The 12,958-nt window shown below is 40.7% G+C and overlaps 1 protein-coding gene across 2 annotated transcripts in view; it reads right to left on the bottom strand.

Moving 5' to 3' along the window:
• Nucleotides 1-12,958, bottom strand: part of luzp2 (leucine zipper protein 2) — a 190,525-nt gene that overhangs the window by 38,452 nt on the left and 139,115 nt on the right. For both annotated transcript variants that reach the window (XM_030076543.1, XM_030076552.1), the window contains exon 7: nucleotides 567-629. In XM_030076543.1, coding sequence (XP_029932403.1) covers nucleotides 567-629 — 63 coding nt within the window. The remainder of the gene's footprint in view (nucleotides 1-566; nucleotides 630-12,958) is intronic.

Raw genomic sequence — 12,958 nt, 5'->3', positions numbered from 1 at the left:
AGACTCAGGTCTTAGTCCTTGCAATGGGAGGGGCTGTGCTGTATGCAGGAGAGGGGGGGATATTATATTATAATATTTATATGCCGTGTTACATCATACGGAAACAACGTCGTGGAAAGTATGCAAATGAGTTGCAAATTTCTGGCGCTCTAGAATATGCGCTGCCCACCGAATTGTACCGATGGCTTACATAATGTCGTCTGTAATTTGCGTCTTGAGGTATTCCAAGTATCTGATGCATAATTCTGTGTCAGCTTCATCCGATGCTGTCCACATTATTTATCGACATACCTCTCTTGATTGAGAGGGATGGAATGGATCTTGCGGCGGAGGAAATAGAGGACGAGACTTAGCGGTATGTGAAATCGGCATCGGCCAATTGACTGCCGCTGGCCGCCGCCGCCGCCTTGCTGGAAGGGACTTTGTAATTGCAGACTGAATTAATTGGAGTACCTCCCGTGATGGGATCATCCTTTCAAGGTGGTCTGAAGTACCTGTTTACCCCTGGTCTGGAAGTGCTATAAAGCCACCCCCCCACACACACCCCCCCTTCAGTTTGAGCTTACCTTAAAAATTAAATCCTTTTTCCCGTACCGCAGTTCTTTCAGTTGAGCCTGGATTTTTTTGGACTGCAAGGGGAAGATAAGAAAATAAGTGTTAGCTTATTCAAATAGCGAAATTGGTTTTAGATCACGTAGCAGGATTCTGCCGGCTGCTGCGGAAGACTCCTTTGTGAGTGTTCCCTGGGCAAAGCTCTGGCTTAAAGGAAGGCCCTACAGAGAGGAAGAAAATATCAAATCTCCCCTTCACTGAACTGCAAAGTCCACACAATGATGCAGTCATGCACTGGCTTCTTGCCCACTGTCTAAACCTAAATTCTCACTCCCACTACACACACACACAACCACCACCATCACCGCACGCCTGCAGGCTCCTAGGTTACGACAGCCTCTCGCCTGTCATCTGGAAGCCACACACACACACACACACACACACAAAAGCACACACACACCACCACCCAAACACACACGGTGACCCGGTCTCCCTGCCATTCCTCTGTTCCACATCGGCGGGCACATGCAACATGGTGGCTGCCGCCGAGATAGCAGGATACACACAGCCCGTCGTGAAAGCTTCCCGCCATGTGAGCGTGGACTCGGCACTGAGCTCAGCAGTTATTCAGAGTTTCATCTTTGTCCTTGGTCGGGCTCCACGTTTGGGGGGGGGGGCTGTTGTTTTGCTTTTCTGTTTTCATAATGTGTCCGATGTGATGCCCCTCCAGATGGGTTATGCAAATAAACTTGACTTGACTTGACTTCACTCCCAGAGGTCTGCATCATCAACAAAGGAAAGTTCGAGTCTCAAAAAAAAAAAAAAAAAAAAAAAAAAAGCATAAATAGATGAGTGTGCTGCATTTCAGCGATGATGAAAGTTTGAATCCTTAATTTAGTCCTTAATTTTGAAGTCTGAGGTCTCATGAGGCTGTCATCTACCTATCTATCTATCTATCTATCTATCTATCTATCTGTTTGTCAGGTCAAACTGTCATATGAAGTCTATTATCTCACCAAACTATATTTCATTCTGTGCTGAGGGGCGAATTCCCTTCAAAGGATTTTGTGTACTTTACAAGCACCTTTTCCTTTTATGAGATTCTTTATCTTGTTATTCTTATTCCCAAGACGCCTCCGTGTCCCAGGACGCCCATCCCTGGCTTGTGTAACCGGATTCACAAATTGCATCCTTGGGCTCCTCAAAAAAAAAAAAAAACCTGTAAGGTTAAATAAACACTGAGGTAACGTTAAAACTCCAAGCCCACTGTGAGCGAGCCATATATTTGATCAGGGATCGTTAAGTCTGTTTCGGTGTACCCTGGTCATGAAATTAAATGTGACTGAATTAATTTTATTTGCATCGGTTAACTGGAGATTTTCCGATACAAGCCGGCAACAGAACGATTTATACAGAGGAGCTACATAATCACAGGCTATGGAGTGTTCACTTGTAAATGCAAAAAAAATAGAAACCCCTAAATGCTCCACGCTCTTCAAAGCGTTGGACTCCTGTCTGCACGGAGCAGCTCAGCCGCCTCGGTGGCCCAGGAGAGTCACAGCAAAAATCTAAGTTTTGTTGTACGATTCAAATCCTGGAAATGAATATGCAATTGCCAAATCGTTAAATGGAATACTCTTACACAGCACTGTCGAAGTGAAGTCTTCTGGGACGGGACAGTTAAACAGCTCGCTCGCTCGCTCGCTTTTTATAGAATATTCAACAAACTGCCAGCGTTTTGAGTCAACACTGACAATATTTCTGCAGCTATGGAGCATATAGGGCTGTTCGACAGCGGCGGCGGCAGTCCTCCCCCCAGACACTCTCCTTCCGTGTTACGGGGTGTACAAATATGTGTTTGGCAGTTCACATTTTGCTTACTTCATTATTTATTTATCATTTATGACAAGATCAAACTAAAAAGCAATGTTCTAGTCTGTCACACTCATAAAGACTTACGCTCTCATGAGGGCGGTTTTTTTCCTTTATGACTGATTAACTGCACTTGGCACGTGCTTAATGGCAGTTTAACTACATTAAAATCGGATCCTCTCAGTGGTAAACTACTTAAATCCATTTAACCCAGGAGGTTTATAAACAGATATTAACAATACCCTGCAGATAAACGGTTATATTGTTGATGCTCTGCAGTGTAAAAAAAAACTCTTATCTCCAAAATGTCAACTTTTCAAGAACTGAGAAAAACAGCCTTGTTTTTTGACAGCAGTGCTTTTTTTCAAGTTTAGGTAATTGGTTTTGAAAAGGTTTCATAAACCCATGGGTTGTACGATTTTCTCGGCCCCATTCTTTGATGTAGATTAGTTTTTTTTTTTTTTTTTTCTTTTTTTCTAAATTGATTTTGTGCTCTTTCATTTTCGGTCAGTGTCAATAACTTTAAGCAGGAGCTGGAGCCAACCCCCCCCCCCCCCCCCTCCCACAAACCCACCCCTCCCTCCCCAGCTCCACATCTAAAGAAGAAATCCCAAATGCACAATACAACAACCTTTAAAGGTTTCCTCTGAAATCTCATTATCTAAATTCAAATAGCCTACAAGATAGACTGTGTGAGTGGGTCTTGGGGTGCGGAAAAGGAGATCATAACAAACAACAAGCCGTAAACAGAAGCACCTACAGGGATAAAACATGCGGGTAGCGCTCCATTTGCTGTGGAGACGCGTTCGCCAGGTTGTGGAGAAATTGTCAAACACATAATCTGAGTACGTTTTTAGAAGTTGTCAAGGTAATGATATGTATTCATCCATAATCGCTGCACAGCAGTGGACATAACTTGATTTCAGGAAGTCCGCCCCCTTATATTTAGCGCCACAGTGTCACCGAGGCAGAAAGAGACAAGTGAATGACATTATGTTCATTTGGGTTTGACAGTGAATAGAGCTGTTTGCATGTAAACTCTGTGCGTGCGACTCAGTAAGTCTGATTTTATGAGAGGAAACTACAACTTTCCCCCACAGAGCAGAAAAGATCCAAACAGGTGACAGGTGGGGTGGTGGTCCAGCGAAGTTTCCCTCCCTGTTTAAACAGACGGGCCTGTTTGTGATGTGTGTCTGATTGGTTGAAGCTCGTGAGCCGAGGCAGACTGGTGGCTGGCTGGCTTTATCCTTATCTTTATTTGGATCTTCATTAACTTTGGCTAAGGCCATTGCTATTCTACCTGGAGTCCACACCCAACACAATTATCTTTACATTACAGCATATTACAAAAAACACACCACACAACAAAACACAAACTCCAACCAAAAACAACTCACACCAATCTACAAAATAAAGACAAAAACATATATGTACATGTACAGGACCTAGTTCACATTAACTGTACCTCCGAAATGTAGCTATTAACCTAATTCATAAATGGTCAGATGGTCAGGTATATATCAACATACGTTAGACGTGATTCCAGTATATTGCATTTACAAAAACATAACTTGGGTTTCATAAAGTTCATCAAACTGACACTAATTACTTGTACCCAGCAGCCACAACTAAACATCAGCAGACCCCAAGAACTGTTTTGCTAATAAATACTTTTTCAACTACTGTCTGGCTGCCAGCAAAAAAATGTCCTTCCTGAACTTGATATTTCAATTCAGTCTGCATCATCTGATGTATTTAGTTTGGATTGCTGAATGAGAACCACACAGCAGTGCATTTGTTTCTTTTTTCTTTTTTTTTTTTTTTTTTTTTTTTTTAAAGGGAGTTGTTTTTGATATTCTCCCTGTGTGCATGACTAATAGCATTGTATATCCCCCATGCTGAGAGCAGAGCACATTCCCCAAAACAAGTCATCATCAAAGTAATCAGACATGAAACACTTGTGTATGTATAGCATCTCCCCTCCTGATTCCTGACACTCTTGAGATTCCTATTTCGGGATTAGGCACCGGCCAAGCTATTATATAGTACATGACGTGTGACCGCGTGCGTGTCATTTGTTTATTGCCTCCTGACAGACTGACAAATAATCTTGTGCAGGGGAGATGCCCACATGCGTTCGGGGAGGACAACGGCTCCGTGCACCAAAACGTAAACGGTTTCGAATTTCATGTTTTCTGTTCGTCCAAATTGCCATCTTGACGAGGCCCTGCAGGCTGATAAAAGAAATGCAATGACATGTCTATTAAAATCTGACATTCTAATTTGAATTAAATTAATGCCAAACAACCACCTGCGCGTTTGTCTGTTTTTTTTTTCTCTTTAAATTCCTGAGTTGAGTTGATTGTTTATTGTTGCTTTAGTGTCATGACAATAAAACATTTTTGGCTTTGGGCGACGCAGACTGGCAGACATGTCGGAGCACAGAGCACATAACCCAGACACAAACTGAGAGTCTATTACTAAATCAAGCTGAGGCACAGCCTTTGTTAAAGTAACTGCTGCCGTATTATCACAGAATACAAATCTGTTTCCAAGACTAGTAATGGCAAAATACACATGAAAAGCTGCATAGATTTAATTACATGTGACAATTCGATGCAACCTCGAGTTCAGTCAATTTCCCTGCAATGGATGTAAAGGCTCCATCAAATTATTAGAAAATGGGATGTGTTTCTAGAGATTAGAAATGGAAAAACAAAACGCCTGTGTCTGGATGTCAGTCACTATCCTTCATTCGAATGACGGCTGTGCAATAACACCATAAATATGACAGATCACACAGGAGATAGGAGCCTAAATTCGCTCTGTTCAGGACAGATGTGCAATGGATTACATGACATCTCAAATGCTGGAGAGTGCTCTGCCTCTCTCCCCTTCACTGAGCAGTCTTAACTTTGACATTGACTCAGGTTTTCCGAGCTATCAGATGTTTCCCCCGAGGACATCATCGTCTGCTTCAGAAAGGTTGTGCGACATTTTTCCAATGAACAGGATTAGGGAGCGAAAACAGGCAGATATGCATAGCACGCTGCAGCAGCTTCTCGGGAAAAGCAGCACTGAGCGCCGCAGACCCGGTAAGCTCTCCTTCCCCAATTTAAACCGAATTTGTGAAGTGTGTGTGATTGGAAAAGTTGGCAAACAAACAGCGAAAGGCAGGCCGGTGGTCAGCTGCCAGGAAGTCCCCTGACTGAACTCGCCGTCCTCGTGCTTCTTAATCTTCATCCCTCCTCGTAAGGTCCTGTTTGAACACTGACCGTTCAGCTAATTCCCTCCCATACAGTTTCTGAGATTTATAAAAGGACAAACTTGGCATGAGAAAGTGCTTCCCTCCCTGCAAACTGTAAAACATCCTCAGCTTAGAGTCAATGATGTGGCAAATGGGATAAAAATGAATTGATAAATGATAACCATGAAAAAGGATTAGGATTATAAAGCAGCATGGAATTAAAACAGGAGGCGCAATCCACCAAATGCTGCCGGTTACACTGAGGCATATCTAGACTACATTCCCCTGTAGGTGTGGGTGTGATGGCATTGTCAGTGTAACACATTAAGAGTTATAAAATCATAAGAATTTGTGTGATCTTGCATATTCATCGAGTCTTTGTTAGAAGTAAACACATCAGTGTCAGATTTTTGTGATTTTCATATTTTTTTTCCCCACTCCAAATTAAGGAGTGCATGGTATTTAGCAGATTGAGAAAATGCTACCATCCTTATAAAATCCTCTCAAATCCCACTGGATAAACTCAGGAATGCATAGCGATCAGGCTAAAAACAAAGCAGCTTCCTGTAGCTCACATTTTGTTACCGGACGCTTGACACTCTGAGATTTTGGAGATACAAGGATTTTTACCTGACAACGGCCACATGTTTTTCTGCGTCAAAGCACCACCATTAGTCTAATCGGTATTTAACTCTAAAATTAGAATCGATCAAAGAGGCTGGGGTAAAACTGAGACGGATTGATTACACTCCTGCGATTACACTCCTGTCCCATTGTATAATAAAAACTGACTCTCACACAAGGCTTTAATGGGTGTTGGACACTGAGAAAACACAGTGTGATGTTTGACTCTGTCCTATTTTTGGTTAAAGTTCCCCTCCAGCCACTTATCAAGCACCTAAAAACCATTTCTGTTCGTCAGTGTTACATCTTTACAAGTTTTTCTCTATGAAAAAGCAGCCCTTAGTTCCTTAAAGTGGCTTAAATGTAACTCTAAGACTTTTGGTCTTCCTTTCCTGGGTCGGTCCTCATGTGTGCCAGTTTCGTTGTAGCGCTTGATGGTTTTTGCGACTCCACTTGGGGACACATTTAAAGTTTTTGCAATTTTCCGGACTGACTGACCTTCATTTCTTAAAGTAATGATGACCACTCGTTTTTCTTTAGTTAGCGGATTGGTTCTTGCCATAATATGAATTTTAACAGTTTTAACAGTTAGGGCTGTCGGCTGTGTAGTAACCTGACTTCTGCACAACACAACTGATGGTCCCAACCCCATTGATAAAGCAAGAAATTCCACTAATTAACCCTGATAAGGCACACCTGTGAGGTGAAAACCATTTCAGGTGACTACCTCTTGAAGCTCATCAAGAGAATGCCAAGAGTGTGCAAAGCAGTAATCAGAGCAAAGGGTGGCTATTTTGAAGAAACTAGAATATAAAACATGTTTTCAGTTATTTTACCTTTTTTTGTTAAGTACATAACTCCACATGTGTTCATTCACAGTTTTGATTCCTTCAGTTAGAATCTACAATGTAAATAGTCATGAAAATAAAGAAAACGCATTGAATGAGAAGGTGTGTCCAAACTTTTGGCCTGTACTGTATATATATATATATATATATATACTAGATAATGGTTTAACAATTTTATATTAGTTTTTACCTATTTTTGGGGCCCCTGTCAGGCAAGGGCCCTTGGAATAGTCCTAACTTTTCCCCCATATACAGCGCCCCTGACTGGGCCATATTTGAAAATCTAACCATGAAAAAAAAAAAAAAAAGTTTTTTCAGTAAATCTCGATTCCACTCATATTGTTCATGTAAAGCAGCCATTTCCAGCTGGTTTTGTGTTTCTTAAAATAAAACTTTGCACAGATAAAAGTCAGTGCAGTCGAGGTCAGACATTTTTAAGGAACAGAAACAGAATAGAAACACATTTATGAGTGAAGTGAGACTTAAACACAACTCATCCTGTGAGCCCCTTGTTAAGCAAAGCAGATATAAAGTTTGCATATAGTATTGCAGTTATAGTTATTAATCTAAGACACTTCACCCCATTTATTTAATCCTCAAAACAGTGACGTCCTGTTTCCAGTGTGCAGGGCCTGTGGCTGCATCGCTGCTGTTTGGAGACGCTCTGCAAAGTGCATTAAGAGAGCATAATGCTGACCATTTCCTTCTGTTTAATGACGTGTGCACTTCACAAGTATGACAGTGAGTAATGACAATGTTAATGCCTACGAATATGAGCGTATTCTATTCTCAGTCAACCTCACTCACAGTTATTAATTTCACAGTCAATGAAGATACAGAGTTCTTTCATGCATATGACTATTTGCTTTTTTATTATCAAGAATCAATCACTACCTTATTCTAGTGCAGCTCGGGCGTAATTTAGTTTCTTTTTGATGCGGTTAGTAGTTTAGAAAGTACTTTTCAAAACTCTGACTGGCAGGACAAAATCGAGACCGGCTCTCTCTCCAATAACAACGAAGGACAAACACAAGTTAAAGCGGCACAGTGGAGGGATTACCACACTAACTGGAGTGTGCGCCAACATACGATGCAGGAATTCAAAACGGCCAATTTTCGAGAGAGGAGGAGGGGAAAAAAAATGCACATGAAGGAAAGCTGCCATTTACTGGGAGTCTTCAACTGTATGTACAACAAAGGGACCCTGTGTTTGGAAAGTTTATCCAAGGCCCGCTAAAACAGAGCTGGCCTAATCTCAGTTCTCGGACATGGCTTCAAAGCCCTGGTTTAAGATTCAAAGATTCGATCAAGCATTTTTTTTCCCGCCGACTTTGACTCACCAAATCCTGCGAGGAAAGCTACCCCCTAAAAGATCTTTGAAACATGAAGGGATAATTTCTAGACGATAATTAAGCGCCGTACTAAAGTCCAAGGGTAAACACGTTTTTTAACATGTTAATCTGCGGTCAACTTCTGAAGCCGGAGAGTGAGGGCTTTCGAGTGATAGCTGCCATCTGATTCGTGGAAAACCTGATGGAGCTCAGCGGCGGTGAACCAACACAGCGATGCTAAAAACCAACAGCAGAAAAGCCTCGGAGCCTATGCATAAACAGATTGCACGCTGGTGTATAGGCAGCAGAAACAGATGTTTGGTTTGAGTAAGCAAATTCGAGCAGCTCCTTACAAAAAGACAACCTTGTAAAACAGTAATATAGTTAACAATCACCTGCTCTCGTGGTATTTGTTATTCGGCTTCAGCCTCCATCTCTTTTAATCACTCTGAAGCAATTACATAGCGATTACAGGTGCAGTCAGTGAACCTCTTCCCCTTTAAATAACACTAACTTCCCAGGATCAAAGGGAGAGCGGCGGATGAATGTGCCTCTCGCTGATTGACTTGAACTTCTTTTGTCTTCCAGAGGGAATTAAAGACGGTGAGCTCAGCCGTGTACCGGTGTTTGTGGCAATTCTAGCAGCCAGCTGCTCCCTGCAGAGCATCGAGTGTCCTGACCTTGAAAACAAATCTGCAGAAACAGTCAAACAGCAAGAGGAACTTCTGCACGCCAGTACAGCCCCAGAGGGAAGGCTTGCGACGCTGCTGAGGCTTTTACCAACTGTGCATGCTTTTTTTTTTTTTTTTTTTTTTTTTAACATTTTAATGTTTTAATTTCATGCATTCTAGGTATTCCAGCTTTTAACTTTATTGTTTAACGTGACGATACTGTAAGTTGATAAAAGAGGGTACACTATTGAAGAAAAGCAGCTGATTTTCCATCTTCTGGCGCTCTAACCCTGTTTACATGTTCATTCTGTCCCTTTACATGCGAAAATCTTGCTGCATGGGATTTCTGTACCGTAAAGCCCTTTGAGCTGCATTTCTTGTATGAAAATCTGCTCTACAAATACAGTTTATTATTCACATTCTTGTTCTTATCATTATGGCCAGGCTGGAAAAGCAACTCACAACACCGGAGGGATGCAAATATGGTTTCCAGCTATGCAGAGGGTTTGCAGTCAGTGTGGAGCAGCAGGCGGGCGGCGTCTCCATGCTGCTGGCAAGACTGAGGCAAAGGTCAGGTTGACTGAAAATTTTGATTAGGACCTCCTCGCCACAGCTGGTTTGCTAAACTGGGTTAAAAATGTTAAAATAAAACAAAACAAACAAGGTAATGATTTTTTTTTTTTCTCTAAACTAAAGCTTGGGGCTACTTGTTGCACTGTAGCACAGCTCAAGTGGAGCGTACTGAAACTGCACATTCAGTTTCAACACAAAACATAAATACACAACAGCTCCTCTGAAGTGTTTTGGTATTCACAAAGGAGACATGCTTTCCTTTTCATGACTTACAGATTTTGGGAAATAATAGAAATAAACCATACCGTTCGCCTCCAGACAGAAAACAACTTCCAGCATCTGTTTTTGTTATTGATCATTGATTGATTATGGTGATGTACTTTTATATGCATGCAAGCAGCTCTAATCTAAATATGGCTGACATTTTCAGAACTGCTGCCCTCATATATTTAACTGCTTTACTCGAATGGCATGGAGGTAAACATGTGCCACAACAGATTTAGTTTCAGACTTCAGTTCCCAGTGTTTGAAAAAATAAACGTATTGATATATAATGCAATGTATTATTATTTTTTTCCACAGTGATTATCATATAAATGAAAAAAAAAAAACTACCCAATTAACTCAATACAAGACAATGAAGTATTCTGATTCTGATTTTGATAAATGAATTTGTCAGACTTTAATTTACTTTCTAAAACTCTAAAGTTGAAAATCCAAGACTAAGAAATTCAGATACTAAAAATACACAATCCTGAAATTGAAACGTATAAAATTACAGTCATAATTCAGAATATTCGTCAGGTGTTAATTCACAGAGATTAATTAGTTTTCTGTATGGCGAAAAAGGCGTACAAGTTGTTCTTTTCAGCGCTCAAAGTTCAACCGGTAGAAATCAGATGCATGAAATCCAGCTTGGAAATTAAAAAAATAAATTAAAATAAATAAAATAAAATAAATTTTTAAAAAAATCATTGGAACATGGGGCTTCTAAGGTCCAGCCAAGTCAAACTCCATATTTTCACAAATTACATAAGAGCGTGTGAAGGCTATATCATTCTACCAGAGCTCATAATTAAAAAATTGGACTTGCACACACATTTTTTTTTTTTTTTTTTTTTTTGCACATCTCATTAATAAGAATCGACATTAGAATAAAAAACAGCCAAAATAATATCAGTTGTGCCAAACTCAGTGTAACTAATCTGAGATTTATTTGTGGACACCAGCAGAACGTTAGCCTTTAGATACTTCACTGTCCCTGAGGGGGAAAACGCTCAGATTGATGCCTGACAGAGCGACTTCCACCCACACACACCTACACACACACACACACACACACACACACACACACACACAGACAGAGCTGCTGGCGTCCGGTCTATTACTGGGACACTGGCCGGATGTGCTGGTTTGGACCTCGCTCGTTTTGCTGGGTTATTTTTAACGTGTTGTACTGAGCCGGCCTGCAGCTGAAGCAAATAAACACCAAGAGGATGAGGAAGAGGATGAGGAAGAGGAAGAGGAAAAATGTGATGAAATATCTGGCTTGTGCTGAGATGGACGCGCCGCCTGTTCCTTCATGCCACATTAACAAACTCCGGGCGAGATGATCCCTGCTCAGGATCGTTTCCAAGACCGCTGGACTTTTTCTCTAACAGCCTGGTTACTGACGGGCTGAAATAACCAATATCATCATCATTGTCGTCATCGTCATCATCATCATCATCATCATCATCATCATCAGCTGGACGACCGAGGCTAGCTAGCGGCCTGAAGTGTGATTTATGGTCAAATGTAAACATCATCATGCAGTTTCAGTTTAGTTTTAATTAGGTTTTAAAGTAGGTTGGCTGGTTTAGTTTAGTTTATATTCTATGAAAAGGCTCAGTTTTGGTTTAGTTTTTGTGAGTTTCAGAGTCAGTCTTGGTCTTTTTTTTGTGATACAGGGCATTTGTCAGGTGTAAGAGTCACCTGACAAAGAGTCTGCTGGTGTAAAACTGGCACAAAACTGGAGGACAGATATCATATCCACCCAAAGTGTTATACATTTTTCCTATAATTTTAGTTTATTTTAGTTAGTTTTGTAAACTTAGTTATCAGTTTTTTTGTAAGGCCTCGTTTTTATTTTTATTCTAGTGTACAGAAATGTTTTTCACACCTAGTTTTCATTATTTTCTTAGTTTTCGTCAGCAATAATAACGTTGCCCCAAACACGCATGAAACAGCATCAGTTTATGTGCAGAGACTTTCACTGAAATATAAAACAAACCTTTACAAGCTACTCAGCTAGCCTGTTAGCATTATGACAAACTACTGTTACCAAGGTTACAGGCTAAAACTGTCCAGCTGATGGGATTTTGTATAACATGTATATTTTTCTTAAAGAGATACTTGACCCATAATGCACAATTTCTGTAGTGCCTTCAACACTTCTTAATTATTATTATTTTTTTTTTTTCGTGTTTAATCCCCTTTAATCCCTCTTCTGTGCCTCACTGGTCTCTATTTCTTATTTTATCATCTCTTATGCATGCTTGTATCTTCATTGTATTGTTGTGTTTTCATTGTGTTGTTAAGCACCCCGCATTGCAATTTTGCACAAAAGCTGCTCTATAAATAAAGTGTGATTTGATTTGATTTGATTTGACTTGAGTCAGTCCCCGATGAACAAAGCTTTACTCTAATGGCTTCAAGTTAACCTTAAATTAAAAAAACATCAGCCATCTTTGATCCAATGATTAAAAAAAAAAAAAAAAAAAAAAAAAATATATATATATATATATATATATATATATATATATATACACACACTACTCACAAAAAGTTAGGGATATTCGGCTTTCGGGTGAAATTTCAGGATGAACCTAAAATGCATTCTAACCTTTACAGGTGAACTTAATGTGACCTTCTGTAAACTTTTGAATGCACATGTCCAACTGTTCAATGTTTCAGTCCTTTTTGCACAAGTTGCTGTTCTCTAACAAGGAGTTTAACGGCAAAATTCACATCAGGTGTTTGATGCTCCAGCTCATCGAGGTCGTATCATTAGGGAACGGCTGCTGGAGACTGGGGTACCTCAAATGGAGTGGCCTGCACTTTCTCAGACCTGAATCCCATAGAAAACCTATGGGATCAGCTGAGTCGCCGTGTAGAGGCTCGGAGCTCTGTACCCCAGAACCTCAATGTCCTGAGGGCCGCCCTTCAAGAAGAGTGGGATGCCATGCCTCAGCAGACAAT

The sequence above is a fragment of the Myripristis murdjan genome, chromosome 3, assembly GCF_902150065.1.
Source record: "Myripristis murdjan chromosome 3, fMyrMur1.1, whole genome shotgun sequence".
Lineage (NCBI taxonomy): Eukaryota > Metazoa > Chordata > Actinopteri > Holocentriformes > Holocentridae > Myripristis > Myripristis murdjan.
This window is presented reverse-complemented; position numbering and strand designations above follow the sequence as displayed.